The sequence below is a fragment of the Cyprinus carpio genome, chromosome B21 (assembly GCF_018340385.1).
Source record: "Cyprinus carpio isolate SPL01 chromosome B21, ASM1834038v1, whole genome shotgun sequence".
Lineage (NCBI taxonomy): Eukaryota > Metazoa > Chordata > Actinopteri > Cypriniformes > Cyprinidae > Cyprinus > Cyprinus carpio.
The window spans coordinates 17792165-17811763 of NC_056617.1; the positions used below are offsets into that span (position 1 = coordinate 17792165).

The 19599-nt window shown below is 36.3% G+C and overlaps 1 protein-coding gene across 2 annotated transcripts in view; it reads left to right on the plus strand.

Annotated features, from left to right (window-relative positions):
• The window catches only part of LOC109045548 (gamma-aminobutyric acid receptor subunit alpha-3-like), a 164883-nt gene that overhangs the window by 118498 nt on the left and 26786 nt on the right, over positions 1 to 19599 (plus strand). For both annotated transcript variants that reach the window (XM_042747718.1, XM_042747717.1), the window contains exons 8-9: positions 4074 to 4226; positions 15737 to 15942. In XM_042747718.1, the coding sequence (XP_042603652.1) occupies positions 4074 to 4226; positions 15737 to 15942 (359 nt within the window). The remainder of the gene's footprint in view (positions 1 to 4073; positions 4227 to 15736; positions 15943 to 19599) is intronic.

Genomic DNA, 19599 nt, shown 5'->3' on the forward strand with positions numbered 1-19599 from the left:
GAGTCTGTAATACTCTTCTGTACATAACCTTCTCTTTATGAAATCTCTCTTTTGCAGCTGACAACCTGAATTAATTCATTTTCCTTGCTTCCCACATGCTTTTCTCCTTTCTTCCAGCTTCAACATACGCTTACAAATTCCATTTTGTCTGTTTGTAAAGTAATTTATCTAACCTGCTTTGCTAGCACCTAGCTTATCGATTGTTCTCTGTCACAGTTATTGGGGTCATACCGCCTCTGTGAAGCAGGAAGGACTCAAACAAGTATGAGTGCACAAGAAAAGTGTGTGTGCTCAGTAAGACGATGTGCACTTGTCAAAATGAGAGATGAAATTGACCTCAAGTCCACATTATTTGTGGTGCACTTCTTCTACAGCCAGTGAAAGGGAAATTGGTCATAAATGTGTATGCTTTGATCCAAAGGTATTATATAGATCATAGAAGTCCAGATTCCAAATTTCCCTCCCAGCAAAAGTCTGGGTCCCACTTTATATTAGGTGGACTTAACGACTATGCACTTACTGTACATCAGGAAATAAGTACAATGTACTTTTTGTGTTCATATTGTTTTTCAAAACACTTCTGCTGCTATTGAGGTGGGATACGGGTAAGGTTAGGGACAGGTTTAATGGTATAGGTAGGTTTAAGAGTGGGTTAAGGTGTAAGGGTTGGGTCAACAATGTAATTATAAATGTAATTACAGAAATTTATTACATATGTAATAACATGCAAGTATTTTTTAATACTGTATAAATACAATGTAAAAGAATACATGTAAGTACACAATAAGATCATTGTATCAACTGATTAATGTAAATGTAAGTAAGGCCACCTAATATAAAGTGGGACCAAAGTCTGAATCAAGAGCTAATTCTTGCTCATGTGTGTTAATTTCTAGGAATATGTGAATAATTGTTGCATTACTGATACTTTGTTAAAATGTGCAGACAGGGAAAAATATAAAATGTTTTTACACATGAGCAAGAACTATATAATGTAACTAACAGAATGAAATACACAAGATTTATGTTTTTCTTCTTCTTTCCTTTTCTTTTAAATGGCTGCTTTTTGCCATCCTCGTGATGTAGTTCCTGCATCTGTTGCCTCTTGGGCCTCACAAATCACAAGCAGGGATTAACCAACATTTAATAAACATTTCAAACCCATGAAAGGACTGGGGGCTTGAGTTCCAGTGAAATAACACTGTTCCATGTAACGTATAAAAATAGCAAAAAGAAAAATCAAAGTCAGAATTTTAGTCAGATAAAACTGACTAAATGAATGAATATGAGTGTAAAGTACATTATCATCTAAAGACAAAATCTATGAATAAAAACAAAAATATTTAAATAAAAATGAACATTGGCAGCTACAGTGGGTTGTTAAAGTAAGATGTAATGAATTATAAATAGACAAAACATTAATTCCACAATTGTTTTATTATATATTATTATATATCGACTTAGGGTTAGGGTTATTTATATAGCACTATTTTATATGGCTTTTTGTGATAGCAATTGAGATTGTTGTGTAATAAATATATCATGTATTTAAAGACCTTGTTGCATCAGATGCAGCTTCTATGTCATCTTAGTTGTGTAAAGACTGCTTAAAAATAGAACAACAATTCTTTCTATGAATATATTTGAGCTGTCCATTTAATTTAGTGTTTAATTATATATATTTAAAAAATTATGCATTTGATCATGCTTCCTCATTCGTACATTTTCCTTTCTTCTGCACAATTCAAGCTTGAAATACCACCTAATTGCAATTCCCACAGAATGCATTCTTGCATTCAAAAACAGCTGGATGGAGTGCAGCAGAGTGGATCAGAACACCGGGTTCTCAAGAATTTGAGAATCTGACATGTTTTATGGGGACATTCCATAGACATAGAGTAGGGAGCAATGAACACTGTGTAGGGACCATGTCAATGGGAACACATTTCATGCACGGATCTCACTTCTAACAAGCTAATTATCTGAATCAGGTGTGTTAACAAAGAGAGACATGCAAAATATGCAGAGCTGGGGGGTGCGAGGACTGGAATTGAGAACCGCTGCCCTAAACCTACCCCTCACACAAAACTACAGGCACTTTTAGGCTTTTAAAAAAGTTCTGTTTGATTTACAGGCCTTTTTCCTCATGAGGATCATAAATAAATAAATTCCCCACAAGATCAAAACTTGTGATTACTATCCCTGTGGGGATATTTGGTCCCCATAATGTAAGGAATACCAGGACCCCACACACAAACTGGTGTGTCACTATTAAGACACTTTTTTAAAAAAAGCTCTGGTTGTTTGTCAGTGCTGGAGAAAGGGTTTGTATCAACTTGCTTCCAGATGAGACACCTATTTAACTGTCCCCCCTTAGCTGAAATGGAAAAGATAAATGTTCCAGTGTTTGTTTTTAAAGCACCAGAAGCATCTGTTTATTTTTCATTTTGTCATTTTAATTGTCCTCCGCTCTGCCTCCCAGTGCACGGAGAGAATGCTAACTCAGTCGAAAATTGCTTTTCCCACAGAGATTAGAATTTCGACCTCAGGTCTTGTTCAACTAATATTTTATACACATAAAAATGAAAATTCTGTCATTAAAAGAATATACTTTACAGAATGCCAGGGGTTTTCTCTTCTAGAATGAGGCCTGATAATACAGTCCATGAGACTATATATGCTATATTACAAATCTTCTGAAGTCATACTATATCTTGCCCACTGTTAACTTTTGCACATTGCCAAATTTGTTTCCGAAGTGTCTTGTAACTGAAAGCAACCATTTTGAATATGTTTGTTTTTGCTTTGGTACTATTTTCACAAGCACATTTTCAAAATTCTTCTTCTGCCATTCTTGCAAAACCAGATCTTGTGTTTTCATTCCAGCTGGACATGTGATTTAAAACAATGATTTTGTGGGGGGAGGCATTGTAATATGCAATAGAAGCCTTTAGTATAATCACCAGAACACAACGATATGATCTTCTTTGAAATCAGTACATTTAACAGTCATTTCATTCATAGCAAACAATACAAATATACATTTCAAATCAGCTTTGTGGCTGAATTAAAGATGTAACAGTTATACAGGCTACAGCTGTCACATTATAAACTGTACTTATATTACTTACATTATCGACAAATTCCAGAATATTTCTATACTATAAAATGTGCTCTTAATAGGTTTAATAAAGATATGCCATGGTGGTCACACTTTATTTTAAGGTCCAATTCTCACTATAAGCAAACTATTCACTATGATTTTTGCCTCAATAAACTATTAATTTGCTTTTACTAATAGTTAGCAAGGTAGTTGTTAAGTTTAGGTATGGTGTAGGATTAGGGATGTAGAATATGGTCATGAAGAATATGTGCTTTATAATACTAACAACCAATGTGTTATTAATAGGCATGCTAATAAGCAACTAGTTGATAGTGAGAATTGGTCATGGCCATGGGGCTTTGTGCTAGAACAGAATTTGCTGCAAAAACAGGAAATGTTCTCATTGTACCATATGACGAGTCTATGCTGTCGCAAAGAAGAAATGGAGAGAAAATGTAGACTTTTGCATGAGTCTTCTACTTCTCCTGATATATGATAGACCAGCCACTGAGTAATAGGATTTCCTTTCATTTGATTTTTATGGAAATGTACAACATTTCGATCCAAAATTAAATGACTTTAGCAGTGCAGTTTGGTCATCTGACCTCCGATTTTAAAGACATAATTGCAGCCCCTCGTGCTCTGTCAGACCTTCAGAGAGAACAAAATGACAGGGCTTTCAGATTGACCAATTGTCTGTCACTTCCTTCCCACTGTTAACGTTAGAACATCCAATCTGCCCCAGCCATGCTGGGAACACACTCGAATCCTCCACCGCTGGTGCTGTGATCTACAAGAAGCAATCAGTTAAACCTCCTCTCGAACACAAGACCCCCACCTCCTACCTCTCAGTTGCTCTTCCTGCATGATCATCCATAAATAAAATTCTGAATATTTTAGTCTATGTGTTGTCTCATCAATAATTCATCATTCCTATGGTCTCTCTTCTCTTTTCTCATTTCTCATATAGGAGAATATGTGGTGATGACAACGTATTTCCATTTGAAAAGGAAAATTGGCTATTTTGTGATCCAGACGTATCTCCCCTGCATAATGACCGTCATTCTGTCTCAGGTCTCCTTCTGGTTGAACCGGGAGTCCGTTCCAGCACGTACCGTCTTCGGTGAGCTTTTCTTCCTTTTGTTTACTAATGCACAGATGTGCTCTGCGAGTAATCCGGCAAATAATACGTCCAGCGTAGAGCTGCTGTTTACATTATGAGACTACATCAAAACATGCTGTGCCTTATATTTGTAGAGATGCTTTTGTTTTTATCTGCCATTATGAAACAACAGGATGCATTCAGTAAACAAGAACACATGGGATTATTTGAAAAGTTTGTATTCTGTGTAAAAGTTTTTCAGAGAAGTGCTAAACCTGGATAGTGATGGATTCTGTTTTGAAATGCTGTAATTACCACAGCCACCACACAAGCACCTATTTAATTACAGATTAGATGGACCTAAACCTGGAGTCAAATGAAGTAAAAAAAAAAAAAAAAAGATAAACACACGAGCACTGCAGCTGTATCTTCTTCAGCAGCCTGTTCGCACAGGATCTTTAAACCAGCTGAAGTTAAGAGATTATAGCTTATTGAGCTCACATCAACTTTGGCATGGTGTCTGACTTCATCTGCAGTTTGCTTTTTATCGAGGGCCGGAGCATCAGGTGCAAAGCAGGGCCAGCATTACTGTGGAGGATGTTACTGATGAGAAAGTTTCTGCAATCAGCTACAGAATAAATGAATTTCTGACACTTCTCACAAACCGTTCTTGATAGAGTGCAGCAGCATTTCATGCACCACTGTTCTGAATATTTCCTGACTCACTCAAGCTGCACACTGCACGATTTTCAGGAGGTCACACATTATGCAACTTTTCAATAGGAAGAATCACTGACGTCTCTGCCTTGTCTACAAACTATGTTTCACAAAGTAACACACATGAGAACTCATACAGGAAATAATGTAAGATTACGTCAGAGACAGACTTTCTCACACACGACTTGCCTCTGGTTTTGGGCATTTGCTGGCGATTTCCACATAACTGCCGGAGTCAAAATTAGGGCTAAATCATTCAGTGTGAATCCAACATACTAAAAACAAGAGTCATCATATTGTAACATATCTGTTTCAAAAATAAGCAAGAGTTGAATCTATATGCAGTAGACTCATATATTTAAACAAACACAACAAAAATAAATCCAGATTGAAAAGAGGATATTCTAGATGCAAGACAACTTGAACTAAAACATGCACACATAGCATCTATTCATGAAAATCACTGGGGTTTAAATCAACAATATATTACGGTATGAAACATGGAACAGGTGAAAGTGATAAGTTGCTTTGGAGGGCAACTATGGACTTATGAAGCAAGAAAATCATAAGTAAAACCATGAGAACAGGAACTACATATAATAATTCTACTGTTTCTAGTTAAGAACCACCCATGTGAAACAACATAATTAAATTATAAGGTTTTACTGTGTGTGAAGAAGACAGTCCCATGAGAAAGCCAGTGGGGAAAAAAAAAAATTAGTTGCTGTCTGTAAGTTGCCATTTCTATTAAGATGTCAGCTGCATATGCAAGCAGTGTAAAGCAAGTCATTGTTACGAGCACAGTTTTGAGTGCTGTAGTAAACATGGTTCCTTTTTATATCTACACTTAACACTACGGCAGTAACTGTAGCACAACCCCTCAGAAGAGATGATTGACTGAAAACCGTATAGAAACATTCCGGTTAACTCTTCTGTCTTGAGGCACCACATCATCTTTGCCGCAGCCGTGTCAGCAATCCTCTGATTTCTCTTCCTAAAGAAACCAGTTCATAAGAGCTTGAGCTTATGTTTGTATATGATGAGGAGCTATCACGTTTCAGTGACCATCATCAGAGTGGGTATTTTCATCCTCAAAGTGGAACATGATGTTTTAGGATGTATGTGCTTGCATGTTCTTGTTTATTATGAACAAGGACACTCGTAACCGTTTGCAGCTGATGCTCTTAATGTTGAACTGCTTGCAAACTCACCAGGACAACACAAGGAGAGGTCAAACAATTCCAAATACCAATAATAAAACAAAAGAAAGAGTTAAAGACTAAAGTAATTAAAAGATAAAGAACAAATCAGTAGAATAAAAACTAGAATGATTAAAAATAAAACCAAAGCAAAGGACAAGAGTAACACACTGAAGAAAACTAAGAAAAAAGCTACAGAAAATACTAAATGTAAATCTAAATGAGAACACTAGACAAATAATTAAAGCAAGGAAACAAAAATTCTAAGGATACAAGGATGCCATAACAAGACTAAAACACAACTGGAGAATGTAGCACAACAAAGTGTGTACATATATGGCACAAAATAAACCAGTGAAGACAGTAGCCAGGTTTCCATCCAAAGCTGCAAATTTGCATAAAACATTTGCAAATAAGCGTCATTTCCATCCAATGAGTCAAAGAGAACAAAATACTCCCTTCCTGATAAACTGGCACCAAATATCACTGAGAAAGTAGGAGTACCCTTACGGAAAAGAAGTTTATTCAAGTTTGCTATTAATATACTTCTTTTAAACTAAAAATAGGACAGTATGCTTTTAGTTTACTTTTTATGTACTTCTCAGAAATGGGCTTTATGTACTCCTCAGAAATATACTTAAAATGACATTTAAGTATACTTGACTTATACTTACAAAAAGTCTAAATATATTTGAACTATACTTGTGCTCCTAGAATCCGTGTTTTCATTGTTATACGGTAGAGGGCGCTAGTACACTACAGAATTTCCAAAAAGACACAAGTGAAGAAGAAAAAGAAACTACTCATGTAACATGATCATCTGACATGGAACAGCATCGAAACTGTAACATTATGGAATAAAATGTGGACCGATGAAGAGGTAATAATTACAGTCAAGCTTTGGGGTGTTGATCGACTCTGTTTATGTTTTGATTATCATTCTGAATCCAATTCATGGTCTTTTTTCAGCTTTTTGTTCAAAATGTTATTTCTTTTTTTTTTTTTTATGAAACTTACCCACATTAAAGTGTTTTTAAAAAGAATGCATGAAGCTAGAATAAAATGTTTTTGTTTACAAGCAGATACCCTGTTCTTTCTTTGGACATTTTGTATGTTCAGATATTCATATAACAAAATATATACAAAATAAAGCCTAAATGGGGACATAGTAGTATACTTAAAGTATGATGTAAAGTTCACTTAAAGAAAACTTATGAGTATACTTGCAGTATAAAACTACTAAACTAGTAGTTTACTGAGACTATACTTCAGAGTGTACAAAGTATTTAATTAGTAAACTATCAGTATACCTATACGTTCACTTTTAGTATAATTGCAGTACAGACTACAAACATAGAGGTAAACTGGTTGTGTACTCAAAGTTTGCTACTGTTATACTTAAAGTATACTTAAAAGTATACTTTTATATACTAGGAAGTGGGCCAATTTAGTCCCAAGGAGAATTGAAAGAGTACACTTACAAGTATACTACTAGAACACTGATATTTGTATACTTGCTACATAAAGTATACTTAAAAATATACTTGAACTTTACGTAAGTATACTAAATAAAATAATCTTGAAGTATACTACTTTTTGGTAAGGGTAGGCACTAATTATAATAATTTATAAATATAATAAATGATATGCACCTCAGAGTGAGCAGACGAAACACAATAAATGCATGTAAATGTTGTGTAAGACACTTCTGGGATGCAATTATGCAGAAATACTTTGAAGATAGATTTTGCACAGATATTTCATAATAACCATAACAACATTTCAGATGCTGTGCAACAAGATCGGTCCATGGTTTAGTCAGGTTATGCCATCACATAGCACAAAGTCACATGATATTTTTGATGCGCATAGAGAAATTTATTCGCAAAGTGCATTTCCGTCTCCCTTCATTCACATTAACCCTTTTTCACACAAGTCAAAAACCACCTCAACCAATTGTAAAAACTTTTGCGCAAATTAAATGTTTGTTTGTTTGTTTGTTTTGTTTTCAAAATTTGCCATTTCCATCATTCATTTCTGATGTGATTCTGCAAAATGCGCAAAGAAAAAAAAATGATGGAAACAGCTAATGAGGCAAGAGAACACAATAAATAGAGAGGAAAGCACACAAGGAGCAAGTGAGATTAATTAGTTAAACAAGGACTAGACAATGACTAAACGAGAGGGCGTGATAAAGGGAAACAAGGACCAGGACAAGGGGAGCACATGACCAACATAAACAAGATGAAGCCGTGTGCTCACATACAGAACAAACAAAGAAACATTAAATAAACAAGGACAAAATAAACAGAGCTGCCAGGACAGAGCCCTGCCAATTCCAGTCCTGTCATCTTCTAGTTTTCTTCTCCATCTGTCCTTTTCAAAGTCCCCGTTGTTTCTACACCTAAAGTTAGTTTTTCCCTTCAGTAAATATTGAATAATGCTGCTTAGGTTCTTGTACTGCCACTGTTACCATTGTATGTGTTTTATCGTTTCCCTTTCATCTCTTTGTTCTTTATAAAACTTCCTTTGCTTTATTCATTGTTGTCTTTTATCTTGTGCTAACTCCATAATTTCCGAGCTAAAACTAATACATGCAGTGCGGCTTGCTCAGGTGTATAGTCATATTTCATCTTCACCATCTTATTCTTTGCGGCCCACCATCACTATTATACTTTGCACGCCCACAACCTTCAAGACAGACTCTTTAGAATTGGTGTTCAGCCCACACAGGCTTAGATATTCACTCATATTTTAATATTGAGTGGTTTTCTTAAGCATGCATCACTATTTCTTTTGTTTGTACTATTTTTAGGCCAGTAATCTATTAATTAATTAAAAAAAAAACATAGCAAATGCAACTTGAATGCATTCACTTAGATATTAACTCTTAAATGCATGAACATTTCACCAATCATTAATACATATTTAGGACTTTAGGTTTAGGTAAACTAGGCCAAACAGACTGGAGTAATTCAGTATAGAACATTGTTTTCAAAATAGAACGTCACATTGAGCTGAGTTGTATAAAAGCATTTGACTGTTAAGTTAATCAAGAAGAAACAGCTAAGAGACAAGCAGAAAAAAGGCTGTTAATGTCCTTGTGTCAAAATAATAAAAAGCTGTGAGTGCTTTGAATGCTGCAGTGATTAGTATCCTATCATACATCTTTTCATAAAGACAAGTGGGAGGTTGTATCCAACTGATTTCCCATTACCCAAGTTGAGTCTATAAACGTGACTAATCAGCAATCACACTCTGGGTAAGAATTGCATCATTAACTGGTCGCCACACTTCTATGAAGAAGCCCCACTAGGCATGCTCTCCACCTCCATAAGAAATGCCACTCCAGCTTTTGCGACTTTAACTTCTACTCTACTTCTGCTATTAACATTCGCTCCTGCTTATCTTGTCCAGAGGAGAGGTGTTGAAAAGTGTGCACAACAGCACACAAGGCGAAAGTGCCAAGGCTAATCAGTGATCTGGAGCCTGCCGGTTTCTGGAGTACAAACACATGACCGGACGGAGCAATTTAAATGTTTCATCCTGTTTTTTGAAGTCAACTTTCGTGGAGTTGTCTTGGGTGTGGAATCATAAATACAATATATATATATATATATATATATATATATATATATATATATATATATTCACACACTTTTTTATGTAATTTGAGTATGATTCAAAATGCCACACAATATTTTCCTTTCACAAAGGGATATTTAGAGACCAAGCTGTATGAGCTATATGTTCTTAAAATATGAAATTTGGAACACTTATAGTGGTGGTCATAAAATTGGCCAAAAAACAGGCAAATTTTGAGGTTTCTAGGACCAACTGTAGCACAACCATCATTGTCATTATATCTGTGGTGTGAAGACTATTCTCATAGAATTAGAACAGTTATTAAGGCTATCGTTATAGTCCTTGGTGTGAAAGGGCCTAAAGTAATTACGGTTATGTCCATAAATGGTGCGATAAATCAGTCCAGTAAAATCACGAAGGGCCTAGTATTTCATTTTTTCACTACTCCAGTGCTTACTAAAATTGGCTTAGGTGATACCTGGACTAAGTTGCACAGAAATGACTGGACATAATTTTAATATACATATTTGTTCAAACATTATGTCGTAAAGTTAACAAAGTTGGCCAAAACTTAACTTAACCATAACTTGCCAATAATTTTATATTTCGGAATTAAACTTTGGTATGCTTTATCAACACCATGATCTGAGCAGTGCATGCCGAACTTGGGAACAGTGCCACATACTGTACAAGTCACGAGTTCTGAAAAAATTGCTTCTTTTTTTAGCATATAACTTTTTATAAATTTTTCGGAAAATCGTGATCATTATGGGTCATGATGAGTTCATGGATACTGATTTTGGGATTGATCAAACCACCTGTTTGCCATTTTGAAATTTGTAATAAATTGCAATAGCTTTTAAACCATTTAACATACCAGCACAAAATCTGGTAGAGATCATCGACAGTAGGTACCTGAGAAGTTTAAACACAGTGCCACCTAGAGTTTCATATGTATTTTTTTAAATAAATAAATTATAAACAAATAATAACAAATCTTGTCCAGTTTTGCCAAAATCAGCTCAGATGATGTTTGGAATGATCTGAGCAGAAATGACTGAACATATATTTGGTATTCGCTACCATTCCCAAGAAATCCCTTTATAAAATCCACTGTGTCTGTGTTAGCTTTCTATGCTACTGTATGTTAGTTTGCATGGTAATCAGAAGCCAGTATTTTTATTGTGGCTTTTTGGCTATGAGGGTACTCATAATCTATGTTAATAAACAAAAGTGCAATAACAGCCCATGTACTTTGCACTATACATCTTTTATTTTGCACTATTTTGTATATATCACTTCACTGTGGTTATCTTTATTGAGATTTATGTAATGCTATTATGTGTCAGTTTTTACATGGCCAGTCCTAGAGAGCAGCTAAACTGTTTATCTTCTTTTATATAATAAAAATAAAGATTTATATTTAAGTTTTATACTGTACTATTTAATGAACAATGTTCTCTTAGGTTCTCAGCTTTGTTTGTGCTGAAAACCACTGTAGTTATGCTGGTAGGCTTCAATTGAGAGGTACTAATGAGGTGTAGAGCGGACCCTTATTGATATTCCACAAGGCTCGCACAACTATATCTGCAGACGTGATGAAACAGCACAGAATCAGACTGCTGGCTGGATATTGAAGTAATGGAGTGGCCAGGCTGGTAGACAGCCAGTGCTAAATGTAGTGTTTTCCAAGGTGCCTGGAGGTTGTAATGTTTAGGTCTTCAAAGCCAGCTCCCCTGAGTGCTAACCCTCAGCAGCTTTAGCACGCCAATCTGCCATCTGACTACTGCCCCATAGATTTGGCAGTAATCATAAATGGCTGTTTTCTGTTATCAAATATTTTTGCCACAGGAGTTAGTTCTTGCTGAGATGTTACCCACTCTTCCACCGAGGCACTTGCAAATTCTTGAACACGTCTGGGGGGACACATGGTTATACATGGTTTGCTACTGCACGGATGAACACCTGTCCTTTCTTTTGCCTCCCTGTAGCATTGTCTTGGGCTTAGATTACAGACATTGCAGTTTATTTCTCTTGCTACATCTGCAGTCCTCATGCCTCCTTGCAGCAGGACTATGGCATGTTCAGGCAGGTGAACAGGGAACCTAGGCAACTGTCTTCTGATGTTTTTCATAGTCAATAGAAAGGTGTATTTGCTGTCTTCAGTTATTATAACTGTGACCTTAATTGTCTACTGCCTGTAAACCCTAAGTGTCTTAAAGGTGCAATAGGTGATTGTCTTCAGAAAAAAATTTGTTATGTTGGTTGAAAGTCTCTTCACATTCCGACAGCAATCATAAAGTGATGTAAATGTATTTATCTGTATTTATATATTCTGTGGAAGGCATAGGACCAAGAAATGTTTGTCCAATCAAACCATGGTCCGAACATTTTAATTGCCAGTCAACATATGGATCTGCATACCTCTGTCCACCCAGTTTGAACAGACAGGATACTTCATCAGCATGTTCACCCACCCTGTGCAGACAGAGCAAGAATGGCAGGCAAACATCAACAACCTGATCTTCCTTCCTGGTATTGTAGTACTTTTAAAGTTTTCTCACTGGTGAATGACACATGATGTAGCCCAGCGGTTCCCAATTCCATTCCCCGCGTATATCACGTCATATTTTGCATGTCTCGCTTAGTTAACACACCCGATTCAGATAACCAGCTTGTTAGAAGTGAGCTACGTGCATGAACTGTTTTCTGATCGATATGATATCCATTGCTCCCTATTCCCTGTGAGCAGGGGAAATCCGTTTACTTCACTTCTGAACATTCATTCACAGATTTGTGCTGTGCAGCATCTTCACACACAGACGAAACTTACCAGAGAAAAGTGTGACATAATATACCTCTATAAATAAATACTATTTAAATAGGGGGTGCGAGGACTAGAATTGGGAACCGCTGATGTAGCCTATTGTAGTAATGTTGTCTCTGGTATTCTGGTCTGTGTGTGCGTTCATGCGTTCAGGGGTCGTGGCTTTGGACAGCAATTGCAGGGAGGGTTGCCACTATGCACTTCAGAATTTTCAAAGCAGCATAATTTTTTTGTAGTCTTTCCAAGATCCATTCCTCACCATATCTCTGGTCTCTGCTGGCAATGACCTCATGGCTTGTTTTTTGCTCTGATATTCATTTTCTGCTTGTAGACATTATTTAAACAGGTGTTTGATTTTCCATATAATGTCAAATCAATGTAATTTACCTCAAGTGGACTCTAATCAAAGAGTAGAAAGATGCCAAAGAGACATGAAATGCACATGAACTATATTTGTATGTATATATATATATATATAAATATATATATATATATATATATATATATATAAAATTTGTTAATTAGTGTTTTTTCAATATTTAAAGAATTACAAAACAAGGTTTCAGGAAAATGACCTTGGAATTGGCCACTGCTCCAGTTATGCTCAGAAGAAACCATCTCATCCACCACACTAAAAAGCAAAGCCTATGTCAGTATTTCTAGGCTGATGCATCATCTCACAAACATCGCTTTTAGACTGATATTTAATCAATCTCTGGATAGCTGCCAGTTTCTCAGATCTCCTCTGATAGGTCTAGCCTGACATTTCACATAGATAATCCTGTTTTGTCATTTTCTTCACAGCTCCACAGTGTAATGTGTAATTTATGGTTTCGACACACGTAGCACATAATAGGCAACTGTCTCTGCAGAGACAATAGCAACTTCTGTGACATTCTTTCTAATGTTCCCATTGCTTTTCACTCCATTTCCAGATGGAGATAATGCCTAATGAAAAGTTTAATGAGAATCTTCTTTGCCATTCGACTTTTTGACACTCTACAGATCCTCATCAGCCATAGATTTCAATTTAATTGTCAGCCACTGACATTTATGGGAGCAAACAGCACGCAGTATTCATTTGAATAGTAGCCTCTTTTCAAAAGCACACCATATATTGCACATTATATAGCTATGTTTTATTTATGTAGTTTTATTTGCACTGAAGTCAGAATGCCCCCCTGGTAATAATATACCAGCGTCTTCCATCTGCATTCTCTTCTAAGCCAGTGGGCAGTAACAGACCGAGAGACAATTGCATCTTGCATCTATTGCATCTATTCAGAGCCATTTGCTTTTTATGCTTTTTTTAATCATCAAATTTAATTCTGCAGAATTGAAGGGCCGTGATTTAATAGCACAACCGATTTATCTTGTCAGTTATTATTAGTGAAATTTAGATTCACCAGATTGTTATTGTCACCAGAGCACTAGTCTCATGGATCCAGACATCAGCAATGGTCCATGTGGAAGCATATTCCACAAATCCAATCCATTCCATGGCCAAGAATCACCCAGTTTATGCAGGAAGGGCCCTGTATGAAACGCAATTTTAATTGGCTTTACTGCCCTCAGCAGTCTATTGCCAAATGGCGAGTCATTCCAAAAGATCAGATATCACAAATCAGAAATTCACATGCACATTATGGCCTCTACTCAGACTGTTTATACACAAAGTTGTACAAATGTTTATACACAAAATTAAAAACACAATATTATTTACATAAGTTTGAAGAACACATAACACAATTTTGGTTCTTAGTTCGTTTCAAGTTTCACAAGATGAATAACTTGCAGTTCAGTAAAAGAGTGAAACCACTTTATCTTTTTTATTTCAATTGCTTACAATTTCTGAAACTATGACTCCTTTGCTCCAAATTCTACACACAAAAGATGCACACAACATGCAAGACATTATGCGTCTCTAGCAAAGGCAAACACTTCTTTTGAAACTATTTTAACTTATAAAAATGGGGTTTTTGCATAGTAACTCACAAACACACACAAACACGAATGATTACTACACACGAATGTGACCAATGTAAAACACTACTATCTTGTGTCTTTTGCTTACTCAGTCTGCAGTGGAGATTGTGTGTGTGTGCGCGCGCGCGCGCACGTGTGTGTGTGTGTGTGTGTGTGTGTGTGTGTAAGAAACATAAAAGACACCATCAACACCTGCAAGGGTGTTTCTTATTTATCATATCTGACAAATTAATAAATTGGACAGCATGCCCGGTTAAAGAAGTCACCACTCCTCACTGATATATGCTGCAATCTAAGGCCCATAATAATTTTTATGAACATTATTGTGGTGTCAGAGCAACACATTTCAAGTGTTTACTCTCATTTCTTTTAAAAGCTTCCATCACTTATAAGGATGCTTCTTTTTAGCCTATGACACCTTGCGCACTGGCATGAATCCCAGTGCTGAGAGTTTTCATTTGGAGGTGAAATCAACTAAAACACTTCACAAAGTAAAGTGGTATATATTATAAAAGCACCTGTCCTTGAAACTCTCACAAATGTTTGGTTAACTTTCTAATCACAGTTGATTAGATGTTCCAAGACCACAGATCACCATTTTATTTATTTATTTATTTTTGGTTCCACTTTATATTAGGTGGCCTTAAATACTATGTACTTACATCAAGAAATAAGTTGTTTTTAATTAGTATTATATTAGTAAAATTTAAGTATTGTTAATTTTTAATTAGTATTATATAAGTAAAATGTAATTATTTTAAATGTAATGTTATTTTTAAAAAATATAAGTACAATGTAAAAACATGTATTTACGCAATAAGTGCATTGTATTAAATGATTAATTTAAATGTAAATACATAATAGTTAAGGCCACTTAATATAAAGTGGGACCATGTATTATTTATGCAACCTATGGTAGAAACCAGGGTGGCATGGTGGCTAAGTGGATAATTCTATCACCTCACAGCATGAATGTTCTGGTTCAAGACCTTTCTGTTTGGAGCTTGCATGTTGGCGTGGGTTTATTTATTTGATATTTCATTTAAGGTGATATTATTCTTTCACATCATTTCTTAATCACTACTGGTTAAATACATTGGCAAAATCAACTAAAACAGCAACTGATATTGAAATAAAAAAAAAAAAAAAACAATTACTCCACGTTCTCTGTTATCTTGACCATGACATCTAACACTTTTAACCATTTTTGTTTTTAGGTGTCACAACTGTCCTGACCATGACGACACTGAGCATAAGCGCCCGGAACTCACTTCCCAAGGTGGCCTATGCAACAGCTATGGACTGGTTTATGGCAGTGTGCTATGCTTTTGTCTTCTCTGCTCTCATCGAGTTTGCCACTGTCAACTACTTCACAAAGCGCAGCTGGGCCTGGGATGGTCAGAAGGAGGCCCAGGAGATGCGGGTAAGATAGATCTGGTTTAATACACTGAAAGTAGGCTGTCCAGAGTTATACCTGTACAGTTGTGTACAGTGCTTATATTCTAGACCATGTCACAGAGATAATGGATATACTATCATTTGAAAAAAAAATGCAGAACACTTTACTAAGGCTTGTGTACTTTTAGAATGTTACTTAGTGTGATCAATCACTGTTTCCTTTTCCAGTATCGATTTGTTTTTACAAAGTTACTTCCCACAATAAGTAATTAATATCCAGCATATAAATCCTAAACTAATGTGGGCTTGCTTGTTAGCAAGCTTGTCACTATTGTGGTTGTTCCTGTTCAATAAGTTTGAGGCTGCCAATCGTCTCTCTCTCGCTTTCCCCACTGCTTGTGCTTGCTCTTGATTATTGCCACCCTCTGTCTTGGCCCTGATAACCTCTGAAAAATGAAGTGCTCAGAGCTAATGGATGGGAATTTCCACAGAGAAAACTCGGCGAGGTGCCGTATTGCTCACAAGATGAGGAGATATTGTACCTGTAAACCGGTAATATAAATTCCTCTTTCGTACTGTTGTTCTTCTTCAAAACCACTTCTTCATTAAATGTTCAATAGAATGGAAATTTTGTTTTTCTGAGGAAAGCATCGAGAGCAGCTGCAGAGTCTCTCACAAGACAGTACAATGCAAATCTGATAGCACATATAGACTTGGACATGGAAGTTAAAGTCGCTGTTAAAAATGCCATAATGAAGCTTAAAAGTGAAGATTTTTTAGAATAAAAGTTAAGAAACAAAATTTTGTTTTAAAGCATCTGCTAAATGCATAAATGTTAATACAATTATATATGTAATATAGGCTAATTGTTAATGGAGTGAACAGAGGAAGCATGTGAATCCATATGCAAAGCTTTATTCAAAGACGTGGTAAATTAGGCTATGGTCAACAAAAACAACAAGTATGGAACAGGCAAGACGAAAGGGTAATCCAAAAACAGGCAAGGGTCAATCAACGGCGAACGTAATCCAGAGGGCAAGGCACAAGGGTAATCCAAATACAGGAAATAGTTCAGGCGAGGTGCAAATACAGTCCAAAACAGCCAGACAAAGGGATAATCCAAGAAAGACTAAATTCCAAGGCAGGCAAAGAGCAGACAGGATGAGATAAGCAGGCTAGGATAAAGACACAGATAACTAGACTAGACTTAGACTCAGGAAACTCGGAATGGCTCCGTAAAGTAGCTATCACTAGGAGAGCGATAATCGCTAAACAATACTCAGAGATCTGAGAAGGGTCTGAGTGGGTGTTATATACTGTAGTATGTGTGATTGGCTACAGGTGAGGGTGTAAACATGGGAAATGTAGTCCGGGGTGACATGTAACAGTCTTTCCCTGCATTCCATTCGGAAGGCCTCATCCCTATGCCCTAATCCCTTCAAAGGGTTTACCCTCCGGAGTGAGAGCTTTGAAGGGTTAAAGGGTGTAGGGGACCAAACAACTGTTTCTTGAAATTCCCTTCTGTGTCATCATACGGTGCCCACACGGAGGCACCGTCATCATGCAAAGAATCTGTGCAAAGGATCATGGGAGCCCGAAGTGTCCATCAGCTGTACCCTTCGAAATCCTTCATTCCAAAGGGCCTTTTCAAGTAGCCAGTTTTGAGCACTTCGGTTTGGAACGACCCTTCAATATGGCGGCCATGACTGTTTTCATTCTGAAGCGCCCTTCAAAGGCCAATATATCCTGATTGGAATGCACCTTGTGTAATGGGAGAGTCAATGTAATGGAAGGGCGACCTCTGGTGGCAATCGGATGAAAGGCCACGGACAGGATTTGTGACACTAAGTGGTAACCAAAATAAAAAATGCACTGAATAAATAAGTTCAGGTCACTTATTTGCGTACCGACATGGTTGAGAGCTGTTAATGCACAATCACTGTTTTAGATCGACTAACTGTAATGCTGTATAAGATTTTCATTTAAACTGAAAGCGTAGGCTACTGTATTCGTTGACGTTTTACTCAGAGTACAATGCAAAACTGTGACATTTCATCCACTGACATGTTTCACATGGTTGTGCTAAAGCGGCAGTGCATATACTTACTTGCCAGCAACCCGCCAAAATAAAAGCTTGCTAAAAGTCATATTAAAAAAATAATAAATAAATACATAAATAAAGTTAAATATTTGTATTGTATGCTATGAAATAGTGTGCTTAAAAATAAGTGTATTTTTATTTAATACTCACTTTTTATTTTAAAATACTATTGTCACACTGTATTTATTATTATTTTTTATTAAAAAAAAGCAAAATAAATAAAGTTAATAATACTAATAATAGTAATAATACTATTATTAATCATTTTATTTTTATAGGTATATTTACTGGGTTACACTATGTGCAGTGTGAGGGCCAAACTAAATCTCCAGGTGCTTTCATGAGAACCAAACTGGAAAATGTGCATCCCTGTCAATAGAGTTTAATTTAAGCAGATGACACATATGCATAAATTAAGAAAATTTTAATTTAAAAAAATCTACAAACACACAATATTTGCAAACATTTGAAAGCAGAAAGTGTGTATTATCATCAGACTTACTTTGCCAAATGGATTCTGTCACCATATTGTGTGGCTGTGTTTGTGGTCTCATGCTTCATAAATCAAGTGAAGCTACTGATAATTGGTTATGTGCAACAGGCTTCACTACACTTCTGTAATGATGGGTAGGCCCTTGGTCTTTTGTGCCACTGGTACACCCAAAGGAAAGCTATTGACTGCTTTGGGACAGTTTAAAATTGCTGGACCTTTGAAATAGAAGAGAACTGAATGGCTATTTATAGCCCAAAAGAAAATGATCAAAAACAGAAGAAAGCACACAGATGAAAGATAAATTGAAAACAGGCTCACTGGGGTCTTTGGCTAAAGAAAAAGCCAAAAACTGATTTGTTGTTGTTAAAAAGAAAGAAAAGAAAAAAGAGCAACACAAGCAACAGAGACAATCAGGAAAAATGAGAAAAAGTTTGTAAGGAAAGGAAAAGAGAATGATTAGAGGAACAAGAAATGGGTTGGTATTGAACACTGATGAGAAATTGAACTGTTGAGATCTCATCTCATTTGCTTTACCGCAAGGGTTGGCAGGGTCACATGGTCACTGTTGAGCAAGTGGTGTGATAGCAAGAACGTGAGAGGTGACTAACTGCAGATGTTATCTAACAGAACTCTTGCTATATTGGATACTGGTTACTGTACTCATTCCTGACTGTAATTCGACTCGAGTTGGACACTGACCTTGGTGCTCTCTGAGGTTCACTTGTCTTTGGAGCACAGATTAGCATTACGGATCGGAGTTGGTGTGATTTACCTAAGTGGGGAAAGGTCCTTCACCGGGCATTTGCTCTTTTAAAGTTTCACCACAGAGTAAGTAGAGATAAAATACAGTTGCATATTATTATTGTTAATATAGTGGTCACTGTAAGGTGGAGTTCAATGTTACTATGGTAATTATAATGCAGTGTCACAAAGACATTACTAAAAATGTTTAAAAATGTTTTGTGTTCCAAAAGGGGGTGGGGGTCGGTTTAGAATTTACAAATAGATGAGTAAATGATGACAGATTTTTCATTTAATTAACTAATTTTGAATGGTTGTGGGGTGACAAGCCGAGAATCCGTGTGCCA